The following is a 22045-nucleotide window of genomic DNA, read 5'->3' as shown; positions in this document are numbered from 1 at the left end:
ACTTCTCCGGCGCTAACTTCCGGTAGTTAGCATTAGCTTCCCTCAGGTCTGCACTAAGCCACTCTGTGGAACAAGTTTACAGCATATCATCTGTTTTTGCCAAACATAAAGCGCCTCTTTGAGCCTCAGCCTCAGCTTTATGTTACAACGAATCGGTTCTAATTATCTGTCTTTTGTCTCATTGCGTATCTTAAAGTTAGCTGACTTATTTGACTGCTGAGTTTACATACATGTAACGTTCATTGGAAGTGTGACAGAATAGCAAACGCATGGTTATTTAGTGAAAAGTCACACGTTAAACTAATTATTCGGTTTCACCGTGATGCATATACCAGTCACACAGATGGTTAGTCAGGTTCAGGAGGTTTGTAGAGTCAAAATGTTCAAAGTAGAGGGTAGAAGTGGAGAGGGGAATAGTCATGTTATGGTCAAAACTAATTTATGTGATTCATAGCAGCGAACAGGAAGTCATTGTGAGCACAGAGAACAGCTGATTGCACCACATTATGGAAGACATTTTGGCTGTAATGTAGATATTTAAAATGTTTAGGATGCATCCAGGCGGGAGAATGTTCTATTCTTGCCTCTTTTGTTGCTTAGCTTTTCAAAGCAAATCAATAATATAGGCTTATTTTAAAACAATTTGAGGTACAGTACAGCATATTTGATTCCAAGTTAACTATGTGCTGCACAATGCATGAGCTTTCATGGATGTTAGTCACAAAAGAAAAGTAAACACAATTACAACGACAAATTCATGTTGCATGTGAGAAGAATCATTTCTTTTTTTGATTAATTAAGAAGGGTTTCAAAATGAGTTGTTTAACTTTAGAAATATTACAAAGTAAGAATACAAAAGTTAATCAAAACCAGTTGACCAATACAATAAAAATAAGACACATGAGGTACAATACAATTCGTTAGAGTAATATAAAAATAATTAGAACTGGCAAACCAGACCACTGAAAGGATAATCTAAAAGGAATATGTATTGGACTACCATTGTTAAAACTTGAATCCTACAAAAAATAGAGTGTGGATGAGATGTTGCTTGGTTGAGGCTGTCTACTGAACTTTGTCTGACCTTTTGCAGGGCCAACTAACGGTCATCTGTGGTAATGCAGCCAACTGAGATAAGACTATGTTGTTGTTCTCTATGTATGAGAAACTGGAATTATAGAATATTTGGCATTTTTTGAAATACACGACCCCGGTTGTCTCTGCTTTTTTGTTTTTTCACTCTTCACCATAAAGTACTTTGGATAATCAGTGGTAAAGTTAAATAAGGCGATTGTTCTCAATATAATAGTATGCTGCAAATAATCTGAAGTCAAGTTATTGTTCTGTGCTGCTAAACAAATGAGGAAGCCAAGGTGGCTCTGTGACAGTTTTATGAGCGCTGTGTGAGCGATGGAAATAATAAGAATCACCATTGGGGTACTTATCTAAATGTTCAGAAGATGACCAGCCTTTGATGAGGGCACGGAAGTGGAAATCTTGGCTCTAAAAATATAGAGGATCATTACTAAAGACACCTCTGCAAATACATTCATTTCCAGAAAGGCTCATCATGATGAGGTGCTTTTTCTTCGGAGATATTTGAAGGATTGCTGACAGTAATGGTAACCTAATGCCAGTGATATATGGGATGTCATACAGGGCTGAAGATTTAAGTCCAATAATGAGCTAAATCATGTCTTCACAGGTATAATCCTAAACCTTGACTTCACATTTTGCAAAGAGAGGCGCTGCTGATTGCAAAGGTTAATCCCCCTATTGATTACAAATGGAAGATGCCATTTTTCTAGCCTACTCCGAGTCCCTGTTGTCAGAAATACAACCCGAATCTGGGCAGGAAAATGACGTTTGAGGTGCTTTAAGCGCTTAAGCAAATCCGCTTATTTAAGGAGTAGCAACAGCGTAGGTATTTTTATCTGCTGCACTGCTGTCGAACAACTTACATGTTTGATATATTTTTTAATGTATTTCCTATGATGCTGTGGAGACTTATTATGAGGAAGAGGGTGATTAATTGAGCTACATGTAGCTTATTGCTGAACCACAATTAAATATGCATTGCATACGTTCTTCGGTTCAAACAGAATACAATGCCTTTGCTCCAATATGCCGAAAAGATCAATAAATGAATGGATTTACTGATTAACAGAAAATGATTAAACCACAATTTTGATTATCGATTACAGTAAGTCATTTCCAACCACAATTGCTAAACATCTGCTGTAGGGCTGCAGCTAACATTTATGTATCGATTAATCTTCTAGTTATTTTCCAATTAATCTTTAGTCTATAAAATATCAATTAATTAAAACTTTATTTTAATAAAATATGTAGGTTTATATCAGTATAAAATGGCTTTGAACATTTCTCACAGGACAAGGTGATTCAAATAACTTGTTTTGTGCATTTAAAAGTCCAAAACCTTAAGATATTCTATTTGTTGTCATTTCATAGAAAAAAAGCATGTTTTGTGGTTTGGAGAGGCTGGAACAAAAAAGATCTGGCATATTTGATAATTTATTAATTTAATCGTTTATTTGGCAGGGACAATGCACATTAATGAACACTTAAAACAATAAATATTTCAAGTGTAAATATGCCGGATTTAGCTTTGAGCTACTTTCCATCCTCAGTCCCTCACATAAAACATTTAAAGGGGACCTATCATGCAAAATGCACTTTTCGATGTCTTTTATACCTAAATATGTGTCCCCGGTGTGTCAGGGAACTCACGCAGCGTCAGAAAATAAAACCCTCTCTTTTTTCCCTCCGTACCCAAATCTCTAAAAACGGGGCTACAACGGAGCTGATCTAGATTTGCGTCCGATATGACGTAATATCGGAAATGTAGGCTGGCTTTACACCCACGGCCCTATCAGAAACGTTGCTATCAGAAACAATGCCCGACTGTTTTGGACGTAATATGGTCGGTGCATGTTTACATTAGCATCGCTAACACTCAGAGCTAACCTGTACTGCACAGAGCATGTGTGTGAAGAAGCAGGAAATAAAAAGGAACTCACCTTGTGGTATAACCGGCCAGAGAGAAAGCCTTTGGGCTCCATACTGTTTCAGAAACAATCCTTGATAATCCATGATATGGCGTTTCATCACCGCAGTATTTAGTTTAGACAGTAGCTGCCGGGTCCCGCATGAGCTCAGCCCCCTCCTTTTTTTTTCTTTTATCAATTTTTTTTCTTTTTATAGCTTTATACCAAAAATCAGCACTTTTGAAACAGGCAGTGAAATAGAGGGATATGAGGCATGGCTAGAATGGGTGATCTGTTTGGTATTTTGAGCAAAACACTTCATAGACATGTTTTTAATATATTTTTATATATCTGAGACCTATGCTATTGTCTAAAAACAGCATGATAGGTGACCTTTAAGAAAATTACATTTATAAACATAGCAAAAACAAATACATGATATGCAAAAAGTGCAAAAGAGCAAGAGCAGCACACACAAGTATTTATGACATGGTAATACAATATAGCAGCTACGACATATAAAGTGCAAAAGAAGATACAAGAGATGCATAAAGTGCAAGAGGACATACCCCTGTGTTAAAGTGCATTTAGCGTTGATTGCACATTTGTTTGTTTCTCAACCATTCTTTGAGTTGTCCTTTGAAACTATTGAGAGTGGGACAACCCCGTATCTCAGTTGGGAGGCTATTCCACAATGAGCTGCCTTTAATGGAAAGGACATTTTGTCCAAAAGTGGTCCGTCTACGGTGGACTTCACAGTCTCCTCTGGTGTCCGACCTAGTGCAGCGTCCAGTGTGTTTTTTGTGGATGAATTCCCCTAAGGGAGGGGGGGGCCAGTCCATGTAAACATTTATAAATAAAGCACATACTTTTAAAAGACTTAAAATTGTCAAAATTCAAGAAATTAGGTTTTTCAAGGATGGTGGTATGAATAAGGCTTTCTGTCAAACACCTTGATAGCTCTTTTGTACAGCTGATATATATATATATATATATATATATATATATATATATATATATATATATATATATATATAAATTAGGGCTGCTCGATTATGGCAAAAATCATAATCACGATTATTTTTGTCAATAATTGATATCACGATTATTAAATACGATTATTCATTGACTTTGAAAATATCCATTTATTGAACTTTAAAACAAATAATAATTAGAAAAGTATCTTTTTAACTGTTGATTACCCTGAACGTATAATTCAACTGAAAAACCGATACATTTAAATAAATAATATCAAAATAATAAATACCAATAAACAAGATCTACAAATATTTTGGAGCGCACTTCCACAAGCTACTAAACATATATAAATATGATAAATTAAAATAAATTAGACCAAAATTAATTAGATCAAATATTGTCACAACCTAGCAAAGCAAAATAATCGTTTTTTTCGATTATGTTGTTTTCGTAATTGTGGCAGGCCAAAATCGTAATTGCGATTAAAATACGATTAATTGCACAGCCCTAATATAAATATATATGAGATTCTGTGGAAAAGGTCTATTAGCCTTGTGTCACGTCACGTAATACATTATTGTAAAATACTTGGAAGCGTATATTAAAATAATGCGGCATCAACTCCCAACACGATATTTAATTGTGGGACATTTTGGATTTCGTAGGAGCCCCTTTCCATTATAGTTGGGCTCTTCTTGCATTCAGTTTGTCATGTAAAGGATTAGGCTCAGTAACCCCACCCCTTTCTATGGCCTGATTTATTTAGGCGGTGGTGAGGACTGCAGGACCAAGATGTAATGGGGGTGTCAATATTCCTCATGTCAGCAGGTTGTGCTTCATTAATCTGTCTGATTGATCCAGCATCCTATGGTTCCATGACCTTGCTTTGCACAAATAAGAACTGCACCCATGCCAGAGTCACCTGATCTAGTGCTTCGTGCATGGATTTGTTCTTGACTGATTGGAGGCACAGGACAGAGACATATGGACCCACAGCAGTGAGAGCTGAGGGCATTCAACATGTGTGACATAGTGGGAGGCCTATTTGTACATGTTATGATGTCGATGTGCTCTGTTGGATGTTAAAGTCTGATCAGCTGGGGACAATGGTGGGAGATAACATGTAGGAAACATAAATAATAATTAGAACAATAAAGATTGTAAGAGTATGAGCATCCCACTGTATGGACAACAAGCGAAATGTATCAACCCGATACGTAGATGTATGGTTAATTGCTTTATTAATTGATTAATCATATCAAATCAAATCAAGTTTTATTTATATAGCACATTTTTAAAACGATTTTTGGTCGAGCCAAAGTGCTGTACATATAATAATTACCTTACAGTAAGGACACTTTACAGCAAATATAACAGCACAGTTTGTGCAGAATATCAGTATGAGAAAATGACCAATCCAAGTTTCCCAAAGCTAGGTTTTTTTCTCTTCTGCCAAACACCTCAAAACTAAATAGTCAGTTGGACATAAGAAGTAGAAAATCACCACAATTAAATAATTCAGTCAGTCTTGCTTATTACATGGATTCACTCGTGAAAAATATTGTTTTATTTATGACTCAATACCAGCAGGGTTCTTTAAATTAAGGCATCTGAATTTATAAATGGAGCTAAAAGAGAGATCAGTCCACCTGTAAAAATACGTGAACCATATCAACCTAAATACCTATACAAAAACAAGACCATAAGCAATCTGTCAACCCTTCACATAAGCCTTCTAACATTTGTTATATTCCTAATTATTATTATCATCCATAACCAATTATACAGAATACTGACAGCTTACCTTGCAACCCCGTCATGTGACTAATGATGGCTTCCTTTATCATTGTCACCTAGGCCTATAGAGTGCCACAGTGACGCGTCCTAAAACCCGGAAGTAAGCTGCGCATGGGTTCCTTTGACAAAAAAGCAATGCAATTTCTCCATAGGATTTTGGAAAATAGCTTGAAATAGGGTCTGTGGTTGACACACATTTAAGAGACGGATCACGTTTTGTTCAGTCGGATAATCTCCACATGTCTACCCTACTTTTATAATTTTCTAATCATAAATCTATCGATTAGATTTATGATGATAATTGCTTATTCTACTAGAACATAAATAGCATATACACTGTGACCAGAATTGTACTTGATATATTTGTATTTAATTAATAGGGATTCAACCTATTTTTTATTTATTTAAATAAGGAAGGATTTATTTGGGAAATTATCACAAGATACCTCATGAGTGACATTCTGAATCTTTGTTAGAAAGACCCTTCAAGTTATCAACTCATCATCTTATCAAAAGTACATTTGTCTGCACAGCATTTGAGATTCATTTCCATTTCGATGTAGGCTAAAGTAGCCCTTCATGTAACAGAACCAAGCTTCAACAATCACCTAACGGCCCGTCCACACAGCAGCGTTAACAAATCTTGGAACGCTTCTGCCCATTCACTTTGAATGGGGTGACGTCACTTTGCCTCACTTTTCGCCGAACTGCATTGTGGGCAGCAGAGCGGAGATTTTCAGGATTTTCAGGATTCAAAGTTGAGCAATGTTCAACTTTTGAAGCTGAGGTGGAAGCGTCAGCCAATCAAATCCCGTGTACGCAAATCTGACAGTTCAAGCGCTAGCCAATCAAACCGCGTGTATGCTGGGAGAGACATACCGCAGTTCATTTCCTCATATTCCAAAAAATGGAGGAGAAATTAGCGGTAGGGAATCACCCGGTGCTTTATGACCAGTCCCTATTTACCTACCGGGATATAAACCGGAGGAGCCAGGCATGGAGGGAGGTGGCAGAGACAGTGGTATGTTTTCGCCTGTTTGGGGAGTTTATATCCAGTTTACTTCTGGCTTTTTTGCTTCGTATGTCGGGGGCGGGAGATTCATGTGATTGGTTGTTGGTGCCTTGCTCGCAAAAAATCCCCAAGCTTCAGATACGCCCACCTCCAAGATTTTTTTAACGCTGCTGTGTGGATGGGCCGTAACCCTAACCCTAACCCTAACCCTAACCCATCAATTTAGCTTAGTTTTATAATGTGTTACATTGTGATCTTGTGCTTACATAGAGATTAACAATGGTGGCGAGTGTTCTGTGCTGAAAAGGCCCTCACTCATCTCATGTAGGTGTTTTGTAATTTCAGCATCCTTTCACAAGCACTGACAGCTCTGTATTTTAATCAGCAAACACTTTATTAAGCAACAATAATTTGAGTTATGAGTAAGGCTGGATAAGGTTGGTTGTTCATCCATACAATGTACACGGATGCGCATATTCAGCAGTCATTATCTCATTAATACTGTGATGGACATTCCACATTTATGTGTATGCCCCTAAGGGCCAAGCAGCTGAGTTATTGATGGTGTATGTAAAATAACCCTTCCTCTTCATGACCCGTCTCTGTTATGTGTTTTCCTTCTGCAGTCTTCATCCAGTTTATTAAAATGCATTACCATAACAGCACACCCACTTTCAACCATATGGTCAATATTTTTATTGCTTGAAATTGCGTGTGCTTTTCAGAGCCCACATATAAAGTGTGTGTCGTGTCCTTGCTAATCAGTGTGCAGTGTGTAGCTGGAAGCCTGTTCAGGAATATTAATGAAGCAAACAGCCAGGTTTACATGCACTTAGCCTAGATCTATAATGCTATATAGGCCTTTTTCATTAAAAGCAAACAATGGGTTTACATAGCTCAATCACAATCTATTCAGACATTTTTCTGGTGAACCACAAGTCTAGGGTGATGTTTTTGTAAAAAACTGAAATTGAACTCCAATATTTTGCATGCTGTAGGTGAGGCTGTCAGAATCCTGTCTAGACCCTGTGTTACTCACAGACAATTCAAAGTAGTGGAGGAAACCATTAATGGAACGCTTTGATAGCGGTTCTTTTTAGTTAATTGTTGAGTTATTATACTGTCAAACATATCATTTTCTAAAATGGATTGTTTTCAGAGCTGAGTCGATTAATGTAGTTCATTAACGGAAAATGGAGTCGCTTACCATTTTGACATTCAATTAATTCATTGTATTTTTTGACTTTCAACCTACTGTGTTCTATGTGATAATAAACATAATATTACTAGACAAGCAATTATCAAATCTATCAATTTCTGTGGGCCTGAATATAAATCATAATAATTTACTGTTGTATTTACAGTCTGCTCTAAGCACACTATACATGAGAGTAACAAATGCATCACTTCCGGGCAAAAAGTACGGCTCCGCCCACTTTTGGGGGAAAACAACGCTGTCATTTGAATGGCGGTCAATACAAATTCTGAAGTTTTTGCCAATCCGATCAGAAATGTAAGAAAACCGTGGATTTTTGGATCTTCAAAGAGCCCGATTACGATGGCCAGTCAGGCAAACAATTACATTAAGCCATTGTAAATCGACGATCGAGCTGGATTAATGGTTAAATATAGCAGTAGGCTATCGATTTTCATAGATGAGAGTAACATCTACGTCACTTTACGGCCCCGCCCACTTTTGGGGGAAACAACGCTGTCATTTGAATGGCGATCGAGCCTGAAGCCACAGAGCTCCTCTTTTACTGTCCTTTGTTCTTAGAGGAAGTACTTTAAAACGTAACTCTGGATTTGTTTTAATGTTTGAGGAGCAATAAACGACACAGCAGCTTGTTGGCATGATAAAACTATTATTTTCCGCCTCGCTCATGAGAGTAACAGCTGGAGAAATTACAGCCTCGCCTACTGATTTTAATTTAACCATATATCGAGACCGATTGTCGATTTCAAATTATTGAATGTAATTGTTTGCCTGACTGGCCATCGTAATCGGGCTCTTTGAAGATCCAAAAATCCACGGTTTTCAAAAAATTCTGATCGGATTGGCAAAAACTTCAGAATTTGTATTGACCGCCATTCAAATGACAGCGTTGTTTTCCCCCAAAAGTGGGCGGGGCCGTAATTTTCGCCCAGAAGTGACGTAGGTGTTACTCTCATCTATACAATTGTGCAATTGTTGTTCACTTCTTACATAGAGTAGGGTTACAAAAATAAATCAGGATATCCCTACATAAAAGAGTAGTTTCAAGCCTTTGGTTTGACTTCAAAACAACAATTAGAGCAGGACAGCTGTGGAAAACCACATGTGCAATTACTTCGTTTCATTAATTAGAAATATGTCACATGCCTTAAGACATCGACAACTCAACGCCCACTGTTCATAACTTCATGTACACAATGAAATGTATTTGAAGCTTTTATTCCAAAGTTCAAAGGTTGTTTGACTCTGTTGATGACAAACTGCTTCATTAAGAAATTGGATGTTGAAGTATTTACTTTGGTAAACAGGCCTGTGACATCATCAGCCTAATTAATGCAACATAGTAATCAGCTGGCACACCTTGTATCTATCAGCTGTTGTTTCCTGCACTAATTATGGTTTTAAAGTTAATCCAAAAACTTGAAAGTGCAAAAATAATTAGGCTTTATTTTGAAGTAGCTCTTCTTATATACGTGGTTCTCATCCTGATGTAATTGCATTTTATTTAAATACTGCCTGACCATCATTTGCTCCCACTAATCCCATCATTAAATGAAATGTATACAATATTACAGCCCAACGCTGACATTTTGCTCATTAATAAACATAGTGGTTCTTGCTTCATTACTGTTTGTTTGTTTGTTAGTATTATATTTAAGCAGAGTCCTTGCTGTCTGTCTTGTCTCCTTGTAAAATAGTTCCTAATAACTATTTTGATTTCATCTTCTAAATCTGTCTGACTTTTCTGCCCGAGGCTATTATGCTAAACTTAGCTTGGTGGATGGCGCCATGTTGAAAGCGTTCCCCATGTTCTGAACCAAATTGTTTTTGTCCAACTCTGGGTGAGGAAAGGTGACATTTCTCATTATGAGATGTTTTATTGACCCTCAAGGGAAGTTGGGAGCTGGATAAGAGGAGGCAGGCGGAGGGAGGGTGCCATCTGAGCGAATCAATAAGCTTTTGTGTATTTTGGGTTTGTGCATAGTGCATACTGCTCTGACTCACAGGATGTGGACTGTGCATAAAGCCTTTTTCAGAAGGAATTCTCCCCCCTTCCCGCTATCTCTGCTACCGATTTTCCAAAGGCGTCGTTGCTGCATCCTTCACTTAGCACCGCCCAAGACGATTGTGTCTGTTCTAAAGAAATACAAACAATGGAGCGTTTTTTTTTTTTATACCTTTGTGCAGAATTAAGATGGCTTCAGCACGACTTTTCTTTAGCGCTTGCACAGTGCAAAAATAAAGTGTGGAGATAGGTCTGGCTATGTAATAATAGTGCATGCCATACCCATCATAAAACAATGCGTTGAGTGAATGGAGTAGGGCAAAGAGTAAATACCTAAATCAATTCAACCACTACATAATAAACTAAACTGAGATATCGACAACACTTCCTTTTTTATGCTTACAACAGCCCGTAAACTAATAAAATATGGTTCAATCCTTCAGTCACCATCATGAAAACCTGACAACATAAATAACATTAAGTCTCATTTGCCATTAACTAGTTGTTGGGGAACTTCAATTATATTTAACTATGATTGAGCCATTTAATGTTCACATGAACCACATCACATTTAATGCTGAGGTCAACTGGATGTTTCTAACTTAAGTGATGCATAGTGCACACTTAGCCTTAAGGAGGCTGTTTGATAGCTGGAATTTGCATTAATCTATTAGCGGTTTAGCGTACCTTTAACTGATTCCAATAATATTTCATATTTTGTCTTGGGTTGTAATTTTTTTATATTTAAAAATACATGATTTTACCTCATGTGGAATGTCATGATTGGGGTACAAAATAATTTGTTTAGCTCCCAGTTCTATATACGGGTAAAGGACTTATCAAAAAGTAGAATTCTATGTTATTATTGTTACGTATGGCAATGAAAGGTACAGTAATGTCAGCAAGGGAGAGTTTGGATTTTTTAATGAAAGTTTTTTCTGCTCCACCACTTCTCCAAGTGCACTCTGTCACGATATTTCTTTATTACCAGTTCATGTGCTGCAGAGGTAAAGACGAGGGCAAATTTGATGTGCAGATATTTGAGTTGGCATAGTAACTTAATTATAGCCACCTCCCTCGTAGAAGATGTCTTATGTTTCCTCCTGTTCACTTCACTCAAAAGGCTGTTAAAAATAAATCTATTTCTCAAGTTTAAACATCACCTACCTTTCCGGTATAAAAATAAACTAGCTTAAATGACAGTATGGGAGCATACGCTGTACGGTTCCCTGGAGGCTTAAAAAATAGAGCAGTGGATTGCTCATACTCCAAGAGCCACGTGGGATTTCCTGCGGTTCCACGTATGTAACATGAGAGATGAATGGAATTTTCTCAATGACCTTGTATACACCCAGGAAAAACCTAAGTGCATTGGTTTTATTTTCCAGGCATAGCCAGTACAATAACAGGTTCAACATTCACCTTCTATACACACAGCCTATTTTGTCCTCAGACACACTGAATTGCTGATGGAATTAGTCCAACCACCTCAGTGCAATATCCTTTATCACTCCTTGTGGTCAGTCATTTAGGCGATGTAGCTTTCAGCTTTGGGGTTAATCTCCTCATCAGATCTCAATGGACGTTGATCTTATGTGAAGTCTCTGCAAGGTGTGAAGTACATTAATTTCATACCCCGGTAAGTCTGTAGGCTGCGGTGACATTGACAAGTAGATAGGGGATCTGTGTTCATTTTAATGCGCCAAAAAAATGCAATTGCACCCCAAACATGCACGACTTTTCAAATTCATGAGCTGAACAACAGCTTTGCACTGATTACCTGATCATCTGAGGATGACCTCCGTCCCCAAAGCCTTTGGGATAAAAAAGTCATTCTCACAGAAGCCTTATTTTTCAGAAAGATGAGAGCCACACTTTTAATCAGGCGGTGCTGATGATGGGGTGTAATTCTGGTGATTGAACCAAATCTTCAGTTGTGGTGAGGACTTTGATTATAGCAAAAAGTGGTCACATCATTGCATACTTTACCCTTGGCTATCATGTCCTGTCTGAATGGCATCTACATATTTCAAGCTAATGGGAACCCAAACTAGATGCGTTGGATCCCTTGGGTCCCAGGTTTGATTAGTTGGCATATGTCTTCTCCGCATTTTATCTGAATGTGCTTTTATGTTTAGGATTCAGACGGAGCAACATATGAATATCAAGGCCTTTTTATTTACCTGTGTTATGTGGCAGGCTTCCAGCCAGACATATGCCACACAGTGGATTGGTTTATGTGATTCCACTCGAGCTTATCAAACTCTAAAGCTTTGAATGAATGTTCAACTATAACACAATCTTCCCCTGGTAGATTTAGTAAAGATAGCCACAGCGCTGTCACAGGGACTTTTTGATGAAAGATAGCGGCTGATTAGCTGCCAAGACTTTTGAAATAACTCCAGCACTAAAGCCAGGATACGACTCTGACAGAGCTCTATGTCTGAAGCAGCCAGACATCTGGTCTAATGTGTGAAAGGATTTGACTGCTTTTCCTCCCTCAGAGCCCCGTGGTGCTGGAATCAGAGATGGACAGATCTTTAGAACCAAGAAAGATATTTTTGTTCCATCTGGTAACTGAGTGAAAACGTTACGTCTCCAAGGAATATGTTTATTTGCCCTAAGTGTATGAAATAAATCACCAGATCCTCACAGATATTTTAATTAAAAAGTGTTATACTAAAACCTCCTAATACACAGGGGGAATCTCTGAGTACACTTGAGTTATTAAAGTAAGAGCTGTTGCCTGTGTAAGTATGTTGTTTTGGTATCAGTACAAGCAGGTTGAAAAAACTAATTCCCAAGGTTAAAGGGGAGGGGTGGGCAAGCGTGTATTCATCTTCCAGTACAGTAATTAGACCTAATGAAGGATTGCGTTTATCTGCCCTGCTGGCATCATACATGGAGGCTGGGTGCTGTTAGCTCTCATTTAAAGAAAATGACGTCCATCTTTCTTTCAGCTTTTCAAAGTGAGTTTTCATTACTTAAAGGGGACCTATCATGCAAAATGCACTTTTGTACGTCTTTTATACATGAATATGTGTCCCCGGTGTTCCAGGGAACTCACCAAGTGTCAGAAAACACAACCCTCTCTATTTTCCTCCATACCCAAATCTCTAAAAAAGGGGCTGCAACGGATCTGATAAAAACTGATCCAGATTTGAACACTGTCCTGACGTCAGGACGGTGGCGCTACGGCTATTGGGCCAACTCCACCAATCAGGAGGAGACAGCCACGGCCATTGCCGTTCGAAAGCGCTGGAGACGCTGTAGTACATATGCTAGGCCTGTAAGTGGCGCTGTAGTCTACCACAAAAGCATTGAAGAAGACTTGGTTACCATGGTTACCCTTCTGTTTATTCTCCGCTGTGGCTTTCTTTCTCCCTCCCCGAGGCAAGCATTTGCTCCCGCTGCAATGCAATCCCTCCCCGTCGAGGCAAGCACTGTAATTCTCTCCAGTTAGTCCACCAGCAGATGACAAACACCCACCTCTCCGCCTCTTCCAAGGAACGAGGGGACCGTGCGGCAGAGTTTCAGTTTCAGTTTGTTTCGCCGGTCAAGATGTCCGTTAAAGTTTAAATCTTTCGGACAAAATTTGAAAAGTGCCGGTCAAAGGTCTTCTTTGTCATTTATTGAGCTTTAAAACAAATGAATAACGACTCTATATAATAAAACACGGAGGACGGAGATCTCTTTTTCTCCCCCTCTTCTGACAGCCCAGCAGCTGATCAGAGCACAGCTCCCCTCTCCTGCAGGGGGGCGTGGTCAGCTGCAGCTCACAGAGATCAGCCCCGTAGACAGCAAACAGCACATAGAGCGAAATGAGGCATGGCTAAAATGCATGATCTGTTTGGTATTTTTAAAACAGAAACGTATAAATATACCTTATATAGGTATGGCCCTACAATATATCATTTAAATATAGCATGATAGGTTTCCTTTAAAACTCAAACTTGGTCTGTAAGACGAAGGCAAAATGGCTTTTAGTGGAGGCTTATCCTAAAGGTTTGTTTAGTTTGACATACAATCCCTTTTGGCAAATTCTTATCTGCCCCTTGTCTCCTCTGGCTTTCAGACCTTTTCTCTGTCACAGTCTTCTGCTCACTGCTTAATGCACTCTGTAGAGATAAACGTTTGAATGATATTAAGGAAATATGCATTCTCCAACATTTTAAAGAGGCAGTAAATTGCATTTAACTGCTGCTTTAATATGAAGTCTGTTTTATATCATCTTTATAAATGCAAGGTTCAGTAGCTAATGTTAACGGGCAGACTAAGTAGCTTAATGTTACTGAAGTGTCTATAACTGGGATTCAGAAAGTTGCCATTAGGTGAAACTGCTTAGCAATGTGGTGAACGAGGATGCATAAAGGGCTGTAAGAAATGCGTATTGAGTTGAGGAACATCGTGGTTTGGTTGATTTATTGTCCAAAATGTGGAAGTTGTCTTTGGAATCACCACCTACATCCATATTAATTGCAAATAATAAAGCGAAATTCAAATTTTAGGAATTCAGAAGGAAAATACAACCGTTAGCGAATGAATAGATGTTCCTAATTTGCTCATTGTGTCTTTTCCCCCAACAAATGAAAATGAACAAGATGCATAATTCACTTTAATGTTAAAGGTCCCATGTCATGCTTTTCTGGTTATTACCCATCCCCTTGTGTGTTATGTAGCTTTTTCTGCATGTAAACGGTCTGCAGAGTCACAAACCCTCAAAGTACACCCTGTAGCGAGTAAAACTCTAACACAGAAAAGACCTGTCTATGCTGCCCCAGAACGCCTCGTTGGAGATTTCTCTTTTTCCATTGTACTTCTTGGGTATAGTGACGTATTTCGGGTATAGTGACGTAACGTAACGGCTCCGCAGATTGGTCCAAATGGACCAATCTTACACACACACACTCGGCGGGATGTTGCGAGGCTGGCTGCTGCGAGGAGCGAGACACTGTGAGCTGGCTCACTGGTGTGGGGTCGGCGAGACAGCGAGACACCGCGGAACTCAGCCTGGGCACACACACAAACTCCCAGCCAGGCTGCGGGTGTGTGTGTGTGCCCAGGCTGAGTTTCGCGGTGTCTCGCTGTCTAGCAGATGGCCACTGGGCTCACAGGGAAGGGGGGGGGGGGGGGGGCAGGAGCTCCAAGAGCTCCAACAAGCCGTTTAGGACAGAGAGTGAATACACATACTATACAGAGATGCTGTATGAGAAACCAATGTGAGTTTGGAAAATTGCACAATATAAATGTATTTTAGTATACCTCAACAATGGAATTATGATCAGTAGCAATGGCCATGACATGGGCCCTTTAAGAATGACTGCCTTCTGCTCGATCTTTATTCTGTCCCGAGCCTTACCTTTGCCTCGGTGTGAACTGCCACGTGTGACGGTGGCCTTGGTTTACCTGGGAGACGACTGACAGCTGTTGGAATTAGAGCGAGGAGTGACACGGGCAATTAAAGGGCTGGATCCAGCCCGGCCTGACCTTCTGATCAATGCACTCCTATTAGAGCTGGAGGGCTAGAGACCAGCCACTCTTTCTGCAGACTAATACAGATGCACAGAGAGCAGCTCCTGGCCTGGACTGCCAATGCTTTTAACACCGACATCGATTCTCATTACTGTTAATGGTTTCTTCGCAAATTTAAGCCAGATGTTTAGGAGGATGTGAGTGGGCATGGGTACACTCAGAGATTAGGCTCGGGGCAGTTTCATCATATTATGATCCTGGTTAGTGGAATGACTTGAATCAGAATCAGAATCAGAATACCTTTATTAGTCCCACAGAGGGGACATTTGCATCGTTACAACAGGAAAGAGCCAAAGACAGCTTTCCTGTAATGATGCTGTATGATGTCCTTTTTGTTGTTCTGTTTGTTTTTATGTTTCATGTGGAACCTACTTGAGCAGGTCTCCCTTGAAAAAGAGATCAATGATCTCAATGGGATACACCTGGATAAATAAAGGTTTGAAATGAAATGTTACATACAGTGTCAGTTTTCAGTGTTATGCCCATTTATACAAGGTATAACATCAGGATAATGTGAAATCAGTGTTTTGCAATACTCTTCAGTGAATCCCCTAGGTTTACTGCTTTGGGGGGGTGCTGCCTGAGCGGGGGGGGGGACCTGAGCTGTGGCATTGGGATATTTTTTTTACATCCTCTAGAGCAGAGAGAGGAGCTGTGGATTATTGTTATTGATTAATGCATTAAACACCTTGACACGCGGGGGGGCGCGGGGCTCCGTTGGCGGGGCGCAGCACCCCTCCAAGACAATGGTAGGGGAAACACTGCTCTTCATTAGACTTGTCGGAACTCTTGCAATTCTGCACATCTCCTGTTTGTTTAACGATTGAAATAGGTAGCTGAAGTAGCTACAGATTGGTTTGAGCAAAACAAAACAAGAAATCTGCTAACTTTAACAAAGTGAAGGCTAAATGAAATGAAGTGAAACGAAAATGACAATCCACTGTAATTACCAGGCTTTATCAGCAGCATAGAAAAACACAACACCAGTTTCTTTCAGCAAAAAAAGCACACCTATTTATACACTTATTGTTGTATTTGCCTACTGGATTTCTTCAATTCAACAACTCCCAGACGTGTCTTTTCTTTACTAATACAAAGAACATGAACAGCCTGTTTAATCAATCACATCCACTCCGTCTTTCACTCTTTGGAGATTGAACCACTGCTTTAGGCAACAAGGAAGAAGATGAAAAATATGTTGCATACTTTTAATCCCTTAAAGCGATCAGCTTCTATAGAAGCTATAGCGGCTGCGATGCTGTTGTTCTCACTCCTTTACGCTGCAGTAATTAGCTCTACCAACTTTAGTGGCCTATCGAGCTGAGTCTTACATTCATTCTGTGGCTTTAATTAGTGAGCAGACTCCATGGTAATGTTTCTTTGGGGTTATATGAAGATTTGTATTTGTGTTTTATTTTTGCTTACCTTAGGACAATTCATGAGCTGCCTCTGAGTTTTTGTTCTAATTTAAATGTTATGGGATTACAGCAATATTGTCTGCTCATCAATTCAGCATTCAGCTCTGCATAAGAGATATTCACACAGACAATTTGCACCGTGGCAAAACAATGCAAGGGGTTGTTAAAATGTGCATATTTTGCTTCAGGGTGCAGGTAAAGAAGATGAAATACAAACAACAGGATGCCTGGGATAATTTAAAATGGAAAGACAGGAGTTTGTGTACTTCTCTGATCCTATATATTGTGAGGCTCTTGAAAGTTAATCAGAGCAGTACTAACTTTCTCCTCCATCTCAAGGCCGGCCAGGTATGCAAAATAAATAGTAGAATGCTGTAATATCCACACCAGAAGATATTTGAACTTTGATGGGTTCTTCTCATTGAATTACGTGTAGGGATGTCCCGATCCGATCACGTGATCGGGGATCGGAGCCGATCACGTGATTTTCACGTGATCGGGGATCGGGAGAAAAAAATCGGGGATCGGATTTTTTTTTTTTTTTTTTTATAAAATATTTTTATACATTTTATTTAATGTTACAAAACAAAAATGACCATGTTCACGTCTTAAAGTCATCCTGAGGCCTTAGTTTTGGTTTAAAATTACACAACATCATGTATGTGTTGCTTCTTTGGGCTTGTTTTCATAGACCTGGTTGCTTATTTCTCTCAAATCTGGCAACAGAGTGGGCGCAGTGTCTAATAGTAGCAGTAAGCTAACAAGAGGCTACGTTCAGCTGGTGACTCGGGAGTCGGGACAGAGAAAATGTCAGGAGTTTGGAAGTATTATAAAATTGAAAGCGAAGGCAGTGTAACAGCCAGATGCAATGTTTGCAAGGCGGAGGTTCCGCGTGGTGGAAAGAACAGAGCTACGTTCAACATGACCAATCTAATACAAACACCACCAACAACAACACGACGAGTACACAGCGGCCACTCAGGTAACGGCACTGAAACAACCGACACTTTCAGAGACTTTTAAAAGGAAAGAGAAACTTCCCCAGAACAGTGAAAAGGCCAAAAAAATAACAGCCAAGATAGCTGAATTCATCGCGTTGGATGACCAGCCGTTATCTGTTACCTTTTTTTTCCTCTTAATGCATTGCATAAAGATCGGATCGGGAAAAATCGGTATCGGCAGATTGTCAAAATCAAATGATCGGAATCGGATCGGGAGCAAAAAAAGGTGATCGGGACATCCCTAATTACGTGGCAACATTTAATTTCGGCCCGCAGGATAATTTCTAATTACTATTAGATCTGGCCCGCCGGTATATTGCACGCACACCTTCACTCAATCCTGAGGGTTTCCTCAGCTCAGAGCCTGAGCCCAAACATTGATGAACTTGCACCCGAGATGAGATGCCAAGTATCTGGCTTGAACTGGCATCACAGAACAGCAAACTGATTTTCAATGGATGTTTCCTACTGCACTTTTTTTCTTGTGACAACAGGGCATGTTTGGTTTTTTCTTTGAGGGAAATTGTTTTTTTGAAGCTGTTGTTGGCCTGTGGAAAAATGTAATCATAAGAAATGACTCCTGAAAAGCTGCAGATAGAGCCACAAGAAAGGAATGCAACTGATTATTTAATGTTTAATGTTTTTTTTATAGGCAATCATTTAAGCTTTGTTAGTTCCAGGTTTAATATGTGCAATAAGTTCATTTCAATACGTTTTACAATAAACATTGAACCAGTCCGGCCCTCGACTAGTACCTATTTTTTATTTTGGCCCACTGTGTATTTGAGTTTGACACCCCTGCTCTAACGCATACTGAGAATCATATGTTTTGTAGCCGTGTTAGCTTCATTTTCTACATTTGTGTTCTGCAGCATGTAAGATGAAGCCGAACTACAGCAACTTCCTCTATGCCTGGGAGAAGTGGACCGGGACTTCACAGAATCCGTATAACTGCAGCAACACAGGTACGATCTCAATTTCAACAACAACACCCACACTGTTCACATTTGCGTAAAAAGTGTTCACCGCTACGTAATATAGTGTATTTTTCATCAATCTTTTTCACTATGTTCTTCTAATCTTCTTTCCACTACTTCCAATAATTGTTGTGTCAATTGAACACTTTAATGTTTTAATTAGCCTTACAACAATAACAGGAAACCAGTTTGAAAAACAAACCCTTTGTGGGTTGAGTGACCAGCTCAAATCAAATCTGTCCTTGAAATACATTCTGCTGTAAAGGTTTGTGTTGCTTTGTTCTTTTCTGTTATTCCTTTACATGTAAATTGATGTGACCCAAAGAGTTTCTCCAAAATTAGATGTCGTTATGGTTTCATTTCTTTATGTTTTGTGGAAGATTGAAGAGATGTCCTTCGCTACAGAAGTACAAGGAGGTAAAACGGTGCTTAAAGTATTTTTGCTTGCTTATCTACAGTTCTTTGCTCAGGTGTTGCCTCCCTATTAATACTGGAATCTGCCTTCAGATTCAACCGCAGATAACAGCGGCGGTATCTCCTCTAATTGCCCGTTGCCTAAGAACAACTAACTACTGGAGATGTGCGCTGCATGTCAAATCGTTTCCCCCCCCACAACCAGATTCTGTGCCTGCTTCCGGGGACATGCTCATTTGAATATACTGCAGTGTATTTTTCTGTCCATTGCACAATTATCTAACCTCTGTTTTAATTGAGCAATTAAAATATTTAGCCCAATAACAACTCTCTTAATATAAACTAATTAAACAATGCATGGTCAGGATTGTTGAACAACAATCTGTAGAGGGACTCTGATTTGGCATTAAAATGAAATTGTAACTGAACTGGCAGTACTGCTTCATTGCTTTGTACTTTTTGCAATTTTGAAATTCAGTTCAGTATTCATTCACCCAAACATGTGAGACAATGTGGTTCACATTCCAGTTGTGATTGATGCAGTGGAGTCCATATGGATTGTATTTGCATTTGGACTGTAAAGACTGAACTATGGGCATAGTTAAACTCATGAACATAAGACATCTGGACGGGAAGTCATATATCTGAAAATATGGCTGAACCTCCTGCTTGTTTTTCGACCTTTTATCTTTTACTTTTTTCAAATGTATCATCCAACTGTGAAGTTAAAAATACTTTTGTCTCTGCCTGATAATGACTAACAAAATCAACCAGAGATTTGAAGGGAAAAATAATCATTTTGGCAGCATCGCACAGTTAATGGCTGTGCCTCGAATGCCAAGTCTCTGCTCCTGTTCCCATTCAACACACACAATCAAGCTTTGCAGAATAGCTAGAGTCAACAATGCTACCTGTTTCAAGCAGGACTCATTCATATGAGTTGTTACTCTCATTCATAATTATAATGAGTGGGAACTTGACGGTTTCAGGCATTAAAATGAAGAGGGTCTGAAGAGTCTTTGTGGCTTCTGGTATTTTCAAATTATATTACGTATGTTTACATAAAATAAGATTTACTGTTCTCCATAACCGCAAGAAATAATGACCCTTTTGACACGGTTAGTCATAGCCCCTGAGTTTATGGGCATTTATGTCCTATGCCTATACCCAGAGTGAGAAATTGATCGGAGTGCTTCTTCCCTGGCTCTACGGGTCACTCATGCACCCACAGAGAACATATTGCACTTTCTCTAGCTTTTCTGCCACACACTGCAATTATTTCCAGTATAGTCAAATAATTGGGATCCTGAACTTCAATATTAGCTGGTTTCTGATTAAGTCCTCATTCTAATTTTACACATGAGTTCCATGTAATGCTCAGTAGACAACATAATGTCCTAGTTGAATACCCAATGTGGAAGCAAATGGGTCATGGCTCCCATTTTCAAACTGGTCACAGAACAATGTCTGCCTCTGCAGGTTTTAGAAAAAAAAAAGCTAGATATATTTTATGCAAAAAGAGCCTTTTTTTTCTTTTCGCAATCATCTAAATCATATTCAAAATACTGATGTGCTGTTGATTTTCGCTACAAGCAGCCTGCTTGACACAGCAATTTGGCCACACACATGAAGACTAACACACACATACACAGTACCAGATATACTTACCGGAGAAATGTCTGTCAACCTCTTATTGGTTATTACTGAGAACAGCTATTTGACATTTGAAAGCCAGCCAGATATCAGTGGAAATGGAGAGGATATTATCTGTTATTCAGTGGCTAGTGCAGACATTTTACAGACCAGGACAAATTGCTGTCAATTTCTTATTTAACATTATGATGGAGCCATTTTCTCTCAAGTGCTATGTGCATTTGGTGCTGTTTTTTTCCAGGCTTATTTGTAAGGTTTACACTTTAATAGTCTACTTTGAGAGGGTGAAAGCTTTTTTTAAGGTGTTTACGTGCACTTTTAGCTGAGGTCCACTGCTGTGCTCTTTTTCACGACTATCTAACAAAATCACACCTCATTCTTTACAACAAGGACCAACAGCTCCACTTTATTGACTTGCATTTGGAACATTATTGACTGGACAATACGCTCATCAACGATTTTTAACTATGTGAAGAACAGACGTATCATTTAAGTAAAATGGCTCCTCTTGACTTATGAGAATCAAAATGTGTCCTGATTTTCTTAAATTGGAAAATAAATATACATTTTAAGTCCAGCTTTTTTGTTTACTTTACTTTAGCCCATTTATTTCCAAAGATAGTTCATTTTTGCACTACTTTATAAAAACATACAGAATCCAAAGACCCTGCAGGTCATCCATTCAAAAACATCAACAACAATAGAGATGGTATCCTTCCGAAACCCATTCAAGATACAATAGTCCTGTATCTAACCTGCACGGTCTGACAGGCAAACCAATACTCCAGTAGTTCTTCAGGACTAATTGGGTGTAACGTCCTGCTGTAACGGACTCTGATTTATTTTAGAACCACAATGCGGAGACAGAGGAAGATCATTTTTGAGTATTAAGGTTCATATTGTTAACCTCTCCCCCTCCAACCGACATGTCATTTGCAGCAACAGACTAATATTAGCGCTCACCTTTGCTCTGTGTGTCAGTCTGTCTCACACACATGCACCCGCACCCGCCCCCGACATTAAATTAGCTCTAA

General features: G+C 39.1%; 1 protein-coding gene across 4 annotated transcripts in view; it reads left to right on the top strand.

Annotated features, from left to right (window-relative positions):
- enox2 (ecto-NOX disulfide-thiol exchanger 2) overlaps window positions 1-22045 on the top strand; it is a 173512-nt gene that overhangs the window by 251 nt on the left and 151216 nt on the right. For 2 of the 4 annotated variants that reach the window (XM_034138189.1, XM_034138166.1), the window contains exon 2: window positions 18840-18932. In XM_034138189.1, coding sequence (XP_033994080.1) covers window positions 18848-18932 — 85 coding nt within the window. In that variant the 5' untranslated portion in view covers window positions 18840-18847. Of the gene's footprint in view, window positions 1-18839; window positions 18933-22045 lie in introns of those variants that run through there. The other 2 variants (XM_034138171.1, XM_034138198.1) reach the window with 2 other exon arrangements.

The sequence above is a fragment of the Trematomus bernacchii genome, unplaced genomic scaffold (assembly GCF_902827165.1).
Source record: "Trematomus bernacchii unplaced genomic scaffold, fTreBer1.1, whole genome shotgun sequence".
NCBI classification, from domain to species: Eukaryota; Metazoa; Chordata; class Actinopteri; order Perciformes; family Nototheniidae; genus Trematomus; species Trematomus bernacchii.
Note: the sequence above shows the minus strand (reverse complement) of the source record. Positions and strands in the feature narration are given on the sequence as shown.